Source organism: Ailuropoda melanoleuca, chromosome 8 (genome assembly GCF_002007445.2).
Source record: "Ailuropoda melanoleuca isolate Jingjing chromosome 8, ASM200744v2, whole genome shotgun sequence".
Taxonomy (NCBI): Eukaryota; Metazoa; Chordata; class Mammalia; order Carnivora; family Ursidae; genus Ailuropoda; species Ailuropoda melanoleuca.
In genome coordinates, this window is record NC_048225.1 from 30,856,449 (window position 1) to 30,875,236 (window position 18,788).

Consider the following 18,788-nt stretch of genomic DNA (forward strand, 5'->3'; position numbering starts at 1 on the left):
TATTATCTAAATTTAAAAACCAAGAATGATTGGTTAAATGTCCATCCAGAGGAAAGAAGACACTATAGATGTTATTAATATATTATTATCATGAAAATATATTTGCCATGTATTGTTAAGGAGTGAAGAATATAAAGCAACACATATGGAATGCTCAATTTTTTTAATAAACAATTATTTGGAAAAAAATATATCTAAAATATAATGAAAATATGGGTTAGTTTTATTTTCTTTTGGTGTATCTGCATTTTCTAATATGTGTGAAATAATGTCTCATACATATAGCATCCACATAACATCCATAATAAAATGTGGAATGTAAATAATAAAGCTAAAGAAACTGACCTCCTTCAGCTGAGCAGATAACCACAATCTGACTGAAAGGTCCATCTCCTTTATTGTTATAAACGCCAACCTTCACTTCAAAGGGAGTAAGAGGAGGAACACTTTCATCTCGATAAATGAATTTTGAAGCTTCAGAAGATGTCACCATTTTTTCCTTCCAGCCACGTGTTCCATTGGGCCTGAAAGCCACAATATAGCCAAAGCCTTCCCCATTCTGAAACTCTTCAGATACTGGCTAAAGAAGAAAAATACAATCAATTATCAGCAAAATAACTGATTAAAAAGGCCACTTTTTTCAAATTTTATTTTGTTTTAAATTATGGATAACCAGAGAAAAGGAGACTTTCAAATCTGTAATGCTACACTGGAAGCAATATAGTACAATCACCTAGTAGTCTTTGGAAACTTAAAAGGGGTTAGAAGCAAAGGATAAAAACTTAAATAATATCAGTTGGTATTTAAGAAGAGTATCAAGGGTACTGAAAACTCTTGAAGTGAAACAAATTTAAACCAGTTAGTCATGTATATGAAATGAATATTCCACACTAGAATGTAGCATGTTGGGGAGAACTGTCATATGGTCTGGTGGTCAGAAAAATCTGTGGCTGGAAATGCTCTGCAGAGCCCTTTGTGCAGAAAAAATAGGAAATATTAATGTAGGACTTTTTTAATAGTGTTTTCTCTTTCATTTGCTTTTGTGCTCTACTAATGTGAAAAAATTAGAAAAGAGTAAAATGTTCAAGTAATTGTTATACTATATCCTTACATTTAAATTTGTTAAACAGGCATATACTGTACACCATAGAAAGAAGTAATTACCCAATACCTGATAAATACTTGTTGAAACATTTTTTTTCTTTTGAGTTTTGATTTGAGGAAAAACTGTATTGAGTAGAGGAAGAAAGACAAAGCCTATTATAGCAAAGTTCTATACACTAAATGTTTATATCTCCCCAAAATTCGTAAATGAAATCCTAACCCCCAATTGATGGTATTAAGAGGTGAGGACTTTGGTAGGTTATTAGATTATGGGGGCAGAGCCCTTATGAATGGGAGTAGTGCTCCTCTTGCCCCTCTGCCATGTGACGGTATAGTGAGAAAATGGCCATCTGTTAACCAGAGAGCAGTCTCTCAGTAGACTGGAGTCTGCTGGTGACTTGACCTTAAATTTCCAGGCTCCAGAACTGTGAGAAATATATTTCTGCACCCCCCCCCCCCCCCCCCGAGTCTTGTTTTGGCAGCTGGTGTAAGACATGAAAATGATAGAGAAGGAAGTTCTATTTAGAGAGATTTGACCTCAGTAAAGTTCAGGTATTGGGAAGTTAATTCCTCTGCAGAAGTGAAAAATTAGAAATAAATTTTTATTGAACAAGAGAAGGATGGACAAAATAGCAGAACAAAGGATATGCCCACGGAAGATTTCTTACTGGGAAAAGTTTTTCATGTTCTAGGGCATAGTTCTGTGAGTTACGTGGTTATATTTGATAGTAAGGTAATCTAACATCAATAAAAGGAAAGTGGCTTCATGGGAAATAAATGTATCTCTCACACCCCCCTCCCCTTCCTCCTTTATAGAAGAGACTTCAGAGAACACATGGTGAGAGAGACAAGGGAACACAATCAAAGTCCCGATTCTACTGCTGATTAGGAAGAGTACTTAAACTGTGCGTCAGTTTCATAATTTTTAAAGTGGGGAAAATTATTATTCTTACTAATAGGGTTATTTCATGGGTTAAATGAGATAATCCAGACACTGTGCCACAAATGCAATGGTGGTCATTTCCTTCCTCCCCTACCACCCTTTGGTAAGGGTGCTATTTAACTGTGAAATAATTAAATGTCAAACTAAGCCAAACAAACATTTGGAGTAGTTTGTGAGAGGATATGTTTTAATTATTCAAATTTTATTCTGAGATAGCCTATATGACAGGAAGACATACTTTAGACTTGGAGAAAGTCAACTGGGGCTGGGTATGAAATGAGACAGGTTCATGTTGGCAATACTCATCTGAGTAATATATGGTCAAAGCATTTCTTAACCTCATTCAAACGGAAATTATTCAGTCTCTCTGTACCAAGTACAGATTCTATATATGCAGCCTTATTTCCTAAGGAATAGAAAAGTTCTGACATCAGAGTACAGGCTTTCTTACCTCCCAGGCTATGACTAACTCATGCCTTCTTCCACTTCTTCCACTTACATTGGTGGGTGCTGTCTTTGGAACTGTGGATTAAAAATGGGCCAGAGTGAGGACAATAAATAGATGTTTAATTTAAGAGTGCCTGTAAGAACACATTACGACTCTACTCAGGTTCTGTAAAATCCCAAAACAAACAATCAAAATTTGTTTGAAGTTAGAGTGGCCATATTCAATATTAATTAAAACAAAATGTTTGTGACAGATACCCTTCTTTCAAATCTATGTGGGAGAGTTTGATATATATTTTTCATGGCCACATAATACATTACCACACCAGTCCTCTTGTAAATGCTCTGTGGTAGTAAAGCTGAAATCAGAATAACACTGAAGTTAAGGACATCTACTAATGATTGGAGTTTCATTCTACAAATTTTCTCCTTTCTAATGATGTGACTCTTCTATGGTCTCAGGGCTGGCAGAGCTCTGAGAAAGTCCACATTTTGACTTACTACTGCTTAACCAGAACCCCCAGGAAGCTCCAGTTTAAAGAAACTTGGTAACAGTTCCATAGAGTGAGAACCTATTTAAATAAATAAGCATTAAAAAAACTATCAAGAATGAATCTCTTTGCAAACTACAAAATGTATAAGTACCCAGTGAAACTTTTTCAAATGAATAACTATTAAAAGAATAAATGTCTCAAAGGAATAAATTTCTCCTTCACTGCACCAAACCACAAAATCTGCAGTTGAAAGGGAGCATTTTCAAATGAAGAACTGTTAAATGAAGAAAACTATTAAAAGAAATCATTCTCCAGGCTGTGAGTCTGCATTAACAATTTTACACTTCAAGGTTGCCTTTATATCTTTGCATATAGTTTTCAAATGATATTGATATACTCATAAATAATAAATACACTCCCATATATCACATATGGGTGAAAGGCTATTAATTACTTATAGATATTCAAACAGCATTTTATGTACCAGAAAAACTGAAGTGGAATTTACATTCCATGAGAAAGGAAAAAAAAAATTTCTCCTTGCACCAGGGAGGTGGAAGAGAAAAGTCTGTGAATATATAATTGACTCCACTGAAATAAAAACCTTTATTCACCAGGCTCCAAATTTCAGTGTCTTTGGGCACTTTTCTTCATGAACATGAGTTCTTGTCTTGCTCATGAACCTATAGAAGGATATGTATATCCTTGTATCTTTCTAACTATAAGATTATGCATATGTGGAGTTCACTCTCATGAATTTTTTCAAAATTAAATGGGATTGGATTTCCCTTCATCCCTCATTCAAGAAATCACAAGAAATTGGGGTGCCTGGGTAGCTCAGTTTTTAAGTGTGTGCCAGGGGCCAGGGATCGAGCCTCGCATTGGGCTCCCTGCTTTGCTGGGAGCCTGCTTCTCCTCTCCCACTCCCCCTGCTTGTGTTCCCTCTCTCGCTGGCTGTCTCTCTCTCTGTCAAATAAATAAATAATATCTTTTAAAAAAAAAGAAATCACAAGAAATTCAACTGAGAAAAAATAATGGTATTAGAATAATAACAATGAATATGTCCTAATTTATATAAAGAGCAAGAAAATTATTTATTAACTTGAGTTTTTCATTAGTGTCATAGTTATTGCTAAATATAACAACCTATTACATATCAGTTTGTTTTGACACCATGTCCCCAAACCACTGTTATATAGTTCTAGTTCTAAATTTATTTTCTGGTCCATGGTATAGGTAAGGCACACAGGGTCGAGCTGGTTTAACTGTATGCATAAAAGAACAGGGATCTAAGGTTCCAAATATCCCCTCAGTGGGTGATCTCAGGGTTCTGAATGTTGCGATCATTAATGCATGGTCAGACAAATAGATAAGCGAGTTAATTTATTGATATGATGTGACTATAGCTTCTCATAGTACTGCTTGTTTGTAAAAAAAAAAAAAAGGAACACACACACATACTTCATATTCATCTCTGACAACTAACAGTTGAATAATATTATACATAGTATCTACCAGAGCCACCTACTTCATCTATTATATTGGAATCTCTAAGTTTAGTCCCTAAACTTAGGACTTTGAACCTTCTTCTTTGAGTATACTTTCCCTTCGATCATGGATGTTGTGGAAAGACAAGGCATTGAAGATTCTTTTCTATTTTGTCCAGCTACCAAACATCACCCAAAAAGACGATGTATGGAACTTTTAACTTAGAGAGTAGGCTGTACTCTATTTAGTGAATATCTCTTGAAGGTCATTTAAAAGATATGAGTAGAATAAAATACAAATGACTATTTGAAGTTGATCTTTTCTTCTGAAGCTTTGGTAATATTGTTCCATACTCCATTAATGCTTTTATTTTTTAGAAAACATATTTAGATTTTTCAAAAATTTTGCTTTCTTAAATTAAAAAAATGAAGACACTAGTAAAAAATTTGGTGAAAATTTCTACTTTGAGGAAATAAGAAAGCAAGATAACACTTTCTATGATGTGATTTGCTTTCCTGTAGGTAATTTCATCATTGAAGTATCCATAAATGACCCAGATTAGAAAATTTATTTTATTATTTGAAAACAGTCTTTGAAGTTTTCCTTTTGCTGCTAAATTATTTTCAAGAGAAGATAACCCATATCAATTTAATGTAAGTAATAAGATCCTCTTTTTCTCACCCTACCTTCAATTTTAATATACAATAAATGACACTAAAAAGGCATTACAGTTCACTGTGCTTTAATAGTATATGAATATAAACATCAACTATTCTTAAATTTGAAAAAGTTCACTAGATATAATAGAAACTACTAATAGAAAAATTGAGGCTTCAAAGCCATAGGAACAACCTCGGTGTCCATCTATGTATGGATGAATGGATAAAGAAAATATACATGCTAGAATATTGTATTTAGCCATAAATGCAGAAATTCTGCTAAGTGAAATAAGCACTATTTTAGAAAGACAAATACTCTATGATCTCACTTACATGTGCGAGTTAAAAAAAATGGGACTATTAGAAACAGAATGGGGCGCCTGGGTGGCTCAGTCATTAAGCGTCTGCCTTCAGCTCAGGGTGTGATCCCAGGGTTCTGGGATCAAGCCCCGCATCGGGCTTCCTGCTCTGCTGGGAGTCTGTTTCTTCCTTTCCCACTTCCCCTGCCTGTGTTCCCTGTCTCGCTGGCTGTCTTTCTGTCAAATAAATAAACAAAATNAAAAAAAAAAAAAAGAAACAGAATAGATTTATGGTTGCCAAAAGTGGTAGATGGTGGGTGGGGCAAATGGGTGAAGGTGGTCAAAAGGTACAAACTTCCAGTTATAAGATAATTAAGTTCTGGGCAGGTAGTATATAGTTAACAATACTGTATTATATATTTGAAAGTTGCTGAAAGAATAGATCTTAAAAATTCTTATCACAAGGAAACAATTGTAACTATGTGAAGTGATGGATGTTAAATAAACTTACTGTGGAATCATGTCACAATGCATACACGTTGTATAGCATAAACTAATACAGTGTTACATGCCAATAATATCTCAATAAAACTAGAAAAGCAAACAAACAAAAAAGAAATATTAAGGCTTTAATAGCTAGGCATCAGGCATTGTGTTTTGTTTTTAGATCACAATGTTTGCATTGGGTACTCCTAATTGGCTTAAATTTCCTAATTGCATGCAAAGGATCAATGGAACTTATGCTCATTCATTTCCTTTTCAAGTTATCTCTGCAGTCAACACTTCAGAATCTACTGATTTTAATTATATCCTTTTATTTATAAAACAACATATTCATGGTATGTAGGGATTTGACTTAATCTTTCAGAGTACTTGTGGTACAAAAGTTCAATAATTCTTGTTAAAAACATGAAATTAATATAATCAAACATCTAATAACCGCTTTCATTGAGTTCAGAGAAATACATATTTATTGAAAAACCAAATATATTTTCAATATAATTAATGAAAGCCTGATTTAGAATTAAGCAGCTAGATGCTTTTTTCCTTTGGTTGGCTACTGATAAATGTCATGAGCTTATTAGCTTAGAGAATCAAGTTGACATGCATGCTTAATGGGTTAAATTCTGATTCTTCTGAGTTTCTTTCTGAGCAATGCTGTTCCATAAATGGATAATGTTAGTAACACTTTTCTCACAAGCTACAAATGCCTTGCTATTTTAGTGCCTTATCTGACATGTTGAAATGTAGACTCGTGTCTCTTTTCACCTTATGCATTGGAAATATTATCACTCAGAGTGATCAGACTATAGTACCTTAGTTTAAGCATGCATGATTTTAAGCCTGAATCTCAAAGGACTCTAAATATAATAGTTTGAACAAAGTCAATCATGCTAACAACATGGTTTAATTTGCATTAAACTAAACAAAAGAAGACAGGATGAAATTATTTACTGATCTCTTTTTTTCTTGAAAAACATCTATTATCTAAAACAGTAGATGTTTACAGCTTATTAAAAGATAGAGCTTTCTTAGAGGCCTGGGAGAGCCCGTGTAATTAAAGAGTTTAATGGTAATCCAGCAATTTAAGAATAATAATTTTTCCTCACTTTAAAAAAGTGCAAAAGAGTAGAAAGAAGGAATGGAGGTTGTTTACATAGTAATGGTGGGAGTCAAGAGGGAAATTAAAAAAAAAATGAACAAATACATTTTTTCCTACCTGAATTGAAGTATGTAACACACAAATATTTCAGTTAACTGATTATCATTTAAGTTCATTTTATAAAATTAGTTAAGTTTGAAGAGTTTCAAAACAAAAAGTACCAGTGGTGTTTCCTAAAGAGTTCAAATAATGCTTTCACTCCTATCAATACGATAGATAAGGTGATATGCACAAATTGAAGTGTGTTTTTGTGGGAGTGAGAAAAGTCTGGGTTGGATCGTAGTCTTACCGTTCTAGCTAACCGGGTTAGCTGAAAATATTTCTTAACTTTCTTGTCCTTCAGTTGCCTAACAGAGATAATAGTACTTACTTGTTAAGGTTATTTTTCAAAATTATTTATTAAAGTGCCTGGAACTATAGTTTATAAATATTACCTAATGCTATCATCTACTTAGTTTTCAGAAAGAGAAAATGGTGAAGTCTTCTATGATAAACATTAGATTTATCTTCTATGATAAACATTACTAAAAGTTCAGCATTGGGTCTATGCATATGTAATCTTGAAAGAGATTATCCTCTTAAAAATATGGATAATATTGTTTTGATAGTACCATGGGAATTACTTTTTCAGTTTTGGCTCAGCTCGTTTTCATTTGGAAATCTAGGCAATATACCTAGATTTTTGATATACAAAAGAGGTTATTTTAGAGGGGGGAGGTTAAGATGGCGGAGGAGTAGGGGACCCCTTTTTCAGCCGGTCCCCTGAGTTGAGCTGGATAGGTACCAGACCAGCAGGAATATCCACGGAATCAGCCTGAGACGCAGGAAGATACATCTGGATCTCTACAAATGAACATCTCCAGCGCTGAGTATCGAGGTACGAAGCGGGGAGCCGTGAAACCGCGCACAGATATCGGAAGCTAAACAGAAGGGGGAGGGAGCCGCCGTGTCAGGGCGCCGGGAAGCGGTAGCCACCTGCAAGGGGGAGCGGACAGACCGCGGACCCGCACGCTTGAGACAGCAGGCTGAGAAGGGAGCTCCGGGAGCGCACGCGGGACGGCTGGCGGTTGGCGGGCCACCTGCACGGGGGAGCAGGCGGACTCGCGGACGGCACCCGCGAGACAACAGACTTAGAACGCGAGCTCCAGGAGCGCGCGCGCAGGGCGGCTGGCGGGCCACCTGCACCGGGGAGCGGGCGGACCGCGGACCCGCACTCTGGAAACGGCAGACTGAGTCCGTGAGCCGGGAGCGTGCACCACCAAGCATCTCACGGAGCTCCGGAGCTCCGGTGTGCTCACTGGATCGAGGCTGAGACCGGGAGCTCCGGGAGCGTCCGCGGGGCGGCTGGCGGCTGGAGGGCCACCTGCACGGGGGAGCAGGCGGACTCGCGGTCAGCACCCGTGAGACACCAGACTGAGACGGGGAGCTCCGGGAGCCCGCGCGGGGCGGCTGGCGGCGGGCGGGGTTGGAAACACAAAGGACAGAGACGTGCCGGCCCTGGAAGTGAGGGCTGGGACGCCGGGTGTGGGGCGCACAGCCCGGGATGCTGCAGGGTTGAGCAGCACCAACAGAAACAGAGTTAAAGTGGCCAGAACATCAGTGGAGAACGATCCGCGATCCCTCTGTTCTGAGACAGAGGCTGAATTTCAGCCGCTGCTGCTCTCTCAGAAGAGGCATAGCAAACCGCCAGGGAAAGCCGCCAGAGAACAAAAGCCCGGAAATACCGGCTCACAGGGTGCCCATCCCCATCCCCCCTCGCAAGGGACACAGAGACTCTACCCAAACAGGGTTTTCTGAGTACCTGCAGGCAGGCCCCTCCCCCAGAAGGCAGGCTGAAAAATCAAGAAGCCCACAACCCGGAGCGCCTGAGTGGCGCAGTCACCAAGCACCTGTCTTCGGATTAGGGTGTGATCACAACGCTCCGTAAGGAGTCCTTCATCGGGCTTCTCCACCGGGAACCTGCTTCTTCCTCTCCCACTCCTCTGCTTGGGTTCCCTTTCTTGCTGACTGTCTCTCTCTCTCTCAAATAAATAAATAAACTCTTTAAGGAAGAAGCCCACATCCCTAAGATCTCTATAAAACAAGGGCGCACGGCCTGGGTCCCAGTCAACACTTGGGCTCTGGACAACCCTGCAATCTCTCTTCATCAGAATGACGAGAAGGAGAAGTCCCCCCCAGCAAAGAAAAGATAATGAGTCTGTGGCCTCTGCCACAGAATTGGCCTCGGCCACAGAATTAATACATATGGATGTATCCCAATTATCAGAAATGGAATTCAGAGCAACAATGGTCAAGATGATGAGTAAACTTGAAAAAAGCATCAGAGAAAGCGTTGCTGAGAATATAGAATCCCTAAGGGCAGAAATGAGAGCGAATCTGACAGAAATTAAAAATTCTATGAGCCAAATGCAGTCAAAACTAGAGGCTCTGACGGCCAGGGTCACCGAGGCAGAGGAACGCGTTAGCGAATTGGAGGATGGGTTAGTAGAAGAAAAAACGAAAATAGAAGCTGGTCTTAAAAAAATCCACGCCCACGAATGTAGATTACGGGAGATTACTGACTCTATGAAACGATCCAATGTCAGAATCATCGGCATCCCTGAAGGGGTGGAGAAAAACAGAGGTCTAGAAGAGATATTTGAACAAATTGTAGCTGAAAACTTCCCTAATCTAGCAAGGGAAACAAGCATTCGTGTCCAAGAGGCAGAGAGGACCCCATCCAAGCTCAACCAGGACAAACCTACGCCACGGCATGTCATAGTGCAATTCGCAAATATTAGATCCAAGGATACAGTATTGAAAGCGGCCAGGGCAAAGAAATTTCTCACGTACCAAGGCAAAGGTATCAGGATTACGTCAGACCTGTCTACAGAGACCTGGAATGAGAGAAAGGCTTGGGGGGGCATTTTTAAAGCTCTTTCAGAGAAAAACATGCAGCCAAGGATCCTTTATCCAGCAAAGCTGTCATTCAGAATTGATGGAGAAATAAAGACGTTCCAAAATCGCCAATCATTAACCAATTTCGTAACCACGAAACCAGCCCTACAGGAGATATTAAGGGGGGCTCTATAAAGGTAAAAAGGCCCCAAGAGTGATACAGAGCAGCAAGTCACAACCGATACAAAGACTTTAAAGAGAAATGGCATCATTAAAATCATATCTGTCAATAATCTCTATCAATCTAAATGGCTTAAACTCTCCCATAAAACGCCACAGGGTTGCAGATTGGATAAAAAGACATGACCCATCCATTTGCTGTCTACAAGAGACTCATTTTGAACCCAAAGATGCATTCAGACTTAGAGTAAGGGGATGGAGTACCATCTTCCACGCAAATGGACCTCAAAAGAAAGCTGGAGTAGCAATTCTCATATCAGATAGACTGGATTTTAAACTAGAGGCCATAGAGAGAGATACAGAAGGGCACTATATTATTCTTAAAGGAAGTATTCAACAAGTGGATATGACAATTATTAATATATATGCCCCCAACAGGGGAGCAGCAAGATACACAAGCCAACTCTTAACCAAAATAAAGAGACATATAGATAAGAACACAGTAATAGTAGGGGACCTCAACACCCCACTATCAGAAATAGACAGAACACCCTGGCAAAAACTAAGCAAAGAATCAAAGGCTTTGAATGCCATACTCGACGAGTTGGACCTCATAGATATATATAGAACACTACACCCCAGAACCAAAGAATACTCATTCTATTCAAATGCCCATGGAACATTCTCAAGAATAGATCATGCTCTGGGACACAAAACAGGTCTCAGCCAATACCAAAAGATTGAAATTATCCCCTGCATATTCTCAGACCACAACGCTCTGAAATTGGAACTCAACCACAAGGAAAAACCTGGAAGAAACTCAAACACTTGGAGGCTAAGAACCATCCTGCTCAAGAATGACTCGATAAACCAGGAAATCAAAAAACAAATTAAACAATTTATGGAGACCAACGAGAATGAATACACAACGGTCCAAAACCTATGGGATACTGCAAAGGCAGTCCTAAGGGGGAAATACATAGCCATCCAAGCCTCACTCAAAAGAATAGAAAAATCTAAAATGCAGTTTCTATATTCTCACCTCAAGAAACTGGAACAGCAACAGAGGGACAGGCCTAACCCACTGACAAGGAAGGAGTTGACCAAGATTAGAGCAGAAATCAATGAATTAGAAACCAGGAGCACAGTACAGCAGATCAACAGGACTAGAAGCTGGTTCTTTGAGAGAATCCATAAAATTGACAGACCACTGGCAAAACTTGTCCAAAAACAAAGAGAAAGGACTGAGATTATTAAAATTATGACTGAAAAGGGAGAGGTCACGACCAGCACCATTGAAATTGCAAGGATTATTAGAAACTTTTATCAACAGCTATATGCCAAAAAACTAAACAATCTGGAAGAGATGGAGGCCTTCCTGGAAACCTATAAACTACCAAGACTGAAACAGGAAGAAATAGATTTCTTAAATAGGCCAATTAACTATGAAGAAATTGAGTCAGTGATAAACAACCTTCCAAATAATAAAACTCCAGGCCCAGACGGTTTTCCTGGGGAATTCTACCAAACATTCAAAGAAGAAATAATACCTATTCTCCTAAAGCTATTTCAAAAAATAGAAACAGAAGGAAAGCTACCAAACTCATTCTATGAGGCTAATATTACCTTGATCCCCAAACCAGGCAAAGACCCCCTCAAAAAGGAGAATTACAGACCGATTTCTCTAATGAATATGGATGCCAAAATCCTCAACAAGATCCTTGCTAATAGAATCCAACAGTACATTAAAAGGATTATCCATCATGACCAAGTGGGATTCATACCTGGGATGCAAGCATGGTTCAACACTCGCAAATCAATCAATGTGATACATCATATCAACAAGAAAAGACTCAAGAACCATATGATCCTCTCAATTGATGCAGAAAAAGCATTTGACAAAATACAGCATCCTTTCCTGATTAAAACCCTTCAGAGTGTAGGAATAGAGGGTACATTTCTCAATCTCATAAAAGCCATCTATGAAAAGCCTACTGCAAGCATTATTCTCAATGGGGAAAAGCTGGAAGCCTTTCCCTTAAGATCAGGAACACGACAAGGATGCCCACTCTCGCCACTATTATTCAACATAGTACTAGAAGTCCTTGCAACAGCAATCAGAAGACAAAAAGGGATCAAAGGTATCCAAATCGGCAAAGAAGAAGTCAAACTGTCTCTCTTTGCAGATGACATGATACTCTATATGGAAAACCCAAAGGAATCCACTCCCAAACTATTAGAAGTTATAGAACAATTCAGTAAGGTGGCAGGATACAAAATCAATGCCCAGAAATCAGTTGCATTTCTATACACGAATAACGAGACTGAAGAAAGAGAAATTAGGGAATCCATCCCATTTACAATAACACCAAAAACCATACGTTACCTTGGAATTAACTTAACCAGAGACGTAAAGGACCTATATCCTAGAAACTATAGATCACTTTTGAAAGATATTGAGGAAGACATAAAAAGATGGAAAAATATTCCATGCTCATGGATTGGAAGAATTAACATAGTTAAAATGTCCATACTACCCAGAGCAATCTACACTTTCAATGCTATCCCGATCAAAATACCGAGGACATTTTTCAAAGAACTGGAACAAATAGTCCTTAAATTTGTATGGAACCAGAAAAGGCCCCGAATCTCCAAGGAACTGTTGAAAAGGAAAAACAAAGCTGGGGGCATCACAATGCCGGATTTCGAGCTGTACTACAAAGCTGTGATCACAAAGACAGCATGGTACTGGCACAAAAACAGACACATCGACCAATGGAACAGAATAGAGAACCCAGAAATGGACCCTCGGCTCTTTGGGCAACTAATCTTTGATAAAGCAGGAAAAAACATCCGGTGGAAAAAAGACAGTCTCTTCAATAAATGGTGCTGGGAAAATTGGACAGCTACATGCAAAAGAATGAAACTTGACCACTCTCTCACACCATACACAAAAATAAACTCCAAATGGATGAAAGACCTCAATGTGAGACAGGAATCCATCAAAATTCTAGAGGAGAACATAGGCAACAACTTCTATGACATCGGCCAGAGCAACCTTTTTCACGACACATCGCCAAAGGCAAGAGAAATAAAAGATAAAATGAACTTATGGGACTTTATCAGGATAAAGAGCTTCTGCACAGCCAAGGAAACAGTCAAAAAAACTAAGAGACAGCCCACGGAATGGGAGAATATATTTGCAAAGGACACCACAGATAAAGGACTGGTATCCAAGATCTACAAAGAACTTCTCAAACTCAATACACGAGAAACAAATAAACAAATCATAAAATGGGCAGAAGATATGAACAGACACTTTTCCAATGAAGACATACAAATGGCTAACAGACACATGAAAAAATGTTCAAAATCATTAGCCATCAGGGAAATTCAAATCAAAACCACACTGAGATACCACCTTACGCCAGTTAGAATGGCAAAGATAGACAAGGCAAGAAACAACAATTGTTGGAGAGGATGTGGAGAAAGGGGATCCCTCCTACATTGTTGGTGGGAATGCAAGTTGGTACAGCCACTCTGGAAAACAGTGTGGAGGTCCCTTAAAAAGTTAAAAATTGAACTACCCTATGACCCAGCCATTGCACTACTGGGTGTTTACCCCAAAGATACAGACGTAGTAAAGAGAAGGGCCATATGCACCCCAATGTTCATAGCTGCATTGTCCACAATAGCCAAATCATGGAAGGAGCCGAGATGCCCTTCAACAGATGACTGGATTAAGAAGCTGTGGTCCATATATACAATGGAATATTACTCAGCTATCAGAAAGAACGAATTCTCAACATTTGCTGCAACATGGACGGCACTGGAGGAGATAATGCTAAGTGAAATAAGTCAAGCAGAGAAAGACAATTATCATATGATTTCTCTCATCTATGGAACATAAGAACTAGGATGATCGGTAGGGGAAGAAAGGGATAAAGAAAAGGGGGGTAATCAGAAGGGGGAATGAAACATGAGAGACTATGGACTATGAGAAACAAACTGAAGACTTCAGAGGGGAGGGGGTGGGGGAATGGGATAGACTGGTGATGGGTAGTAAGGAGGGCACGTATTGCATGGTGCACTGGGTGTTATACGCAACTAATGAAGCATCAAACTTTACATCAGAATCAGGGGATGTACTGTATGGTGATTAACATAATATAATAAAATAAAATTAATTATTAAAAAAAAGGAAAAAAAAAGAGGTTATTTTAGAAAATACAAGATTTCTCTGATTTATGAATCTTCTCATAAATGGCAACAGTCAAAAGTACAGGAGGTTAATATATGCAATAAATGGTGTTTACCTCAAATCATATTCTCTTAGCTTTATTTATATGGGTCCACAAGGAAATAGAAGCAAAGGATAGGTAAAATAAACTTTGAATGAGATTTGTTGATGCGTGTGGGAAAGGAAAAAGCAAGAGGAAGAATGGAGGAGGGTAAGGCAGATAACTTGAAATCCCTGTCTTTGGTGGAAGTTTGGAATTCCAGCTTTACCTCTTAACTGGTAACCTTGTGCAAGTTTTTAAAACTTTCTAATCCTGTTTTCTCATCTGTAAAATGAGGATAAACACTTCTTGCTTTAGAGGGTTTATGTGACAATTAAATGATATAATAAAGGACAAGTACTTATCCTAGAACCTGGAACATGGATCATGATTTACCACTGGTTTATGGTATTACAGGGACTAGGAAGTTATGAAAAGTCATACTTGAGTGTCTCACATTCACTCCTGGGCTGATAACTTTTCATGGCTCTTTTATCTTTCATGCTCAAATCTTCTACTGTTCTTCCATCATGTCACTATTAATAAGAAAAGGACATGCCTAAAAATTAGCCAGACTTCTTTTATAGAGGCTTTTGTTAAAATCGCCATCTCTGCCTGCAAAATGCCTCTGAAAATGGAGACCAATTTCTTGAATATATTTTGTAGAAAAGACTTGCCTGGACCAAAGTAGTTTCATGATTTAAAAATACTGTCTGCCTAGTTTAATAATATTTTCTTTTAGATATTCTTAATTATTTCAGCTGAATGCTTAATTTTTTTCTTTTTCTTTTTTTTGGATTTTTTTTGAATGCTTAATTTTTAATATAATATTTTCTTAGAAACATATACTGGAGAGACCTTTAAAAACCCTGTAGCTTTCTGTCTTTTCTCTGCACACACCAGTGCCTGACAACAGTGGATTTTCTAATTGTTCCCTATAAATAATTCTGTCTAAGTCCCATTTGGTCTGGCCTTCAAATTCCCATTAATTGCTGTTTACAAGGCCAACACACATAACCCCAGAGAAAACTAATTCAACCCCATATTATATTATAATATTATTTTATTGTGTTCCTTCCATAATTTTTGAACTCAGTGAAATTTCCTGAGTTCAGGGACAAGAACTGTGAAGATACCAATAGGAACAAAGCAAAATCCTCTCAAAAGTAGGGAGATAATGTACAGTGAAAGAAACTGTAATAGAAAATTAAATGAGATTTCTGCACTCAAGATAAGTCAGATATAACCTCAACTGCTAATGTGAGCTTGGCTAGACAAAACCACAGAATTGCTAAGAATCAGAGAAACCAAATTTTATGATCCTTTTCCATTGCCCCCTTCTAGCTCGTATACATAGGATTTTAGCACAAGGAAAGCTTTGGAAGAAGGTTGTCATCTTAGTAGATAAATACACTTTGCCATCTCCTTCCACCCTTAGTTGTCAGTAGAAGAGAAATGAATGTGTCATTTCCCTCTCAAGCTAAGTGAGAAGAGGAGGAAAACACTGCTGCAGATAGTACAGATGCTTATGTCTTACACCTTGGTTGAATGCTGCTGAGTGTCTGAATTTTGTAATATGACCCAGTCCCATGGTTCCACTACCAGAGCAGAGACCAAAATAGCTCTTGAGAACATCCTTGAGAATATCCTTGGCGGGTCAGGAATGTGATTACCGTGGGTCAAGCAGACACTATGGAAGGTAAGTTTAAATAGGCTTGCTGGGATCACATCCAATTACACTGCCTACTAGGGGATAGGATAGCCTCCAAAGAACCAATGTATCCTGTAAGAGAAAGGAGCAGTGTGTGGAAAAATGCTGTCACATATTGCACTCAACAACCATATGAGTATTACAAATTGTACCACCTAAGTAGCTTTTCTTCTTATTATCTGGCCTGGGAAGTGCCTGAAGCAGCAGCTAGAAGGTGAGGGAAGAAGTGAAAAGAAAGAAAGAAAAGACAAACCATAGCCCTTGGGTCAAGCCTTTGAGATAGAGGAAGAGAAAGCATGGAGCTAGATGTGAGATCAAAGTTCGTATTTAAATTAAAATAGAAGTTTTTAATACTTGAAAATGAGACTGCCCTAATACCTAAAAGTGCTTTGGGAATATATATATATATATATATACATATATATAGCTGGGGATGAATTCAGAGAGCAGATGAAGCATAACGGAGAGGAGAGCACTGATAGGAGAAGAATGAAACTATTCTCTGTTTAAATTCTATAGAGTTCAGTCTATATAGCAAACCGATTACGTAACTATGATAGTGTAGAAAGTGCTAAGAGTAGGAAAGATTTTCATCTGATTGTCTACTTGATATACTTGATACTCCTATTTATCTGGTGAAGCATTACTCTTTTAAACATAGAACATAGAAAAAGATTTTACCTTGTGTGTTCTGAAATATATGTGTGTCGTTTTCTATTTCAGAGTCAAAAAAGAATGGCAGGTCAGAGTACAATGTGTTCAGCAACTGGAAAGCTGTATGAATGTGGAACATATTTTTAAAGCAAGTTCTTTCATTTGACACTTATTTTTTTTCTGCTCCTTTTGTCTTGTCTATGATATAAGCAAAGAAAATGACCACATGTTGGGACAATATCACAATTCACTTATAGACTGATACCTGGCTAGATAACAAATACAGCATGGTAAAGCTAAACAGAGATGGAAACAGAGATTTAGAAGAGAGGCATGCTCTGTACTATGCACCACATTCTGAAAGGCTTTCTTAACTTCCAAGCCATCAGGTGGGCTGAGTGGCCAGACTTGCTGGTACACAGTCTACAGCAGAGACTTCTCAATCGGTGGGCATCTTGGAGGAGACAGAGGCAAGCCAAGAGACCTGGTGACTCTTACTATACCAACAAAAAGATGTTTAACCAAAAATATCTCCTCAATATGAAAAAAGTGACATGCGTGATTATTATTATTTAAACTTCCATTGAACAAAGAAATAACTCATTCAAATTCATGATGATGATGATAGTGACGATGAATGGCTAAGAGTAAGCATTTACAATGTGCCAGGCACTATGCTAAGCTCTTTGCATGCATTATATTGTTTCATAGAATGAGCCAATGGAGTAGGTTGTGATTCTGTCTCCATTTTATAAGAGAAAATTGAACCTCCAGCAAGGTGTATATCTTACCTATGTTCACTGCTAGTAAATAGCAGGGAACATTAATCCAGATCTGCCTAATTCCAAAACTCAAACTCCTAATTACAAGTAGAAGATAAAACCTTGTTTTCTCTCTTACTTTCACTCTCAATCTCTCTATTTCATCATAATTTGAAATAGAGAGCTGCAAATATTGAGATTTATACCAAAAACTTTGATAATAATAGACATTTAAATTGCAGAGAAGACCAAACCTTTTTAGATAATAGGTTACATCATTTAACTCTATCTTATCTCCTTTCTATTTATCTTTCAACAATTAGTGTTAAAATAGTAACTTACAGGGCTCCTGAGTGGTTCAGTCCATTAAGCATGTGATTCTTGATTTTGATTCAGGTCATGATCTCAGGGTTGCATGATTGAGTTCCCTGTTGGGCTCCACACTCTTTGCAGAGTCTGCTTGACATTCTCTCTCTCCCTCTCCCTCTGCCCTTCCCCCTGCTCACACACGTGCATGCTTTCTCTCTCTCAAATACATAAATACATAAAATCTTTAAAAAATATGTAACTTATGGAATATTAAAGTTCAATTAAATGAGAGAATTGCTGTTGCTGTTTTCATTTTTGCACATTTTTCCATTTCTATTGTTGTGTATACTTCAAATTCATTTCCTAAGATGTGATTTTTTTTCCCTTGAGTGTCCTCTTTTTAAATTATAGAGAAAACATTTCCATTACCCAACGCAAAATCATATACTGGTTTGATGATAGTAACACATTTCCAAAATTAAACACAGGATCGGTCCATCTACCTATCTATCTATCTACCTAGGATCTATCTATATCTACCATCTAACTAAAATTTGTAAGAAAATTGTACTATAAATAAATAAATAAATAATAAAAGAAGTGTACATTAAAGTAAAAAACATATATGTATATTAATATTTTGATAATATAATAAGAGATCAGACTGAACCAATTTATCTCATACTTATTGACTGCTAGGGGTATTTTGATGACTGTTAAATTCAAAACCTATCTGGGGGAGGTTAAGATGGCGGAGGAGTAGGGGACACCTTTTTCAGCCGGTCCCCTGAGTTGAGCTGGATAGGTACCAGACCAGCAGGAATATCCACGGAATCAGCCTGAGACGCAGGAAGATACATCTGGATCTCTACAAATGAACATCTCCAGCGCTGAGTATCGAGGTACGAAGCGGGGAGCC

General features: G+C 38.0%; 1 protein-coding gene across 1 annotated transcript in view; it reads right to left on the reverse strand.

Annotated features, from left to right (window-relative positions):
• The window catches only part of CNTN5 (contactin 5), a 1,363,322-nt gene that overhangs the window by 67,347 nt on the left and 1,277,187 nt on the right, over positions 1 to 18,788 (reverse strand). The window contains exons 19-20 of the mRNA XM_034666129.1: positions 2,499 to 2,569; positions 346 to 580 (exon numbers count right to left, since the gene is read on the reverse strand). Coding sequence (XP_034522020.1) covers positions 346 to 580; positions 2,499 to 2,569 — 306 coding nt within the window. The remainder of the gene's footprint in view (positions 1 to 345; positions 581 to 2,498; positions 2,570 to 18,788) is intronic.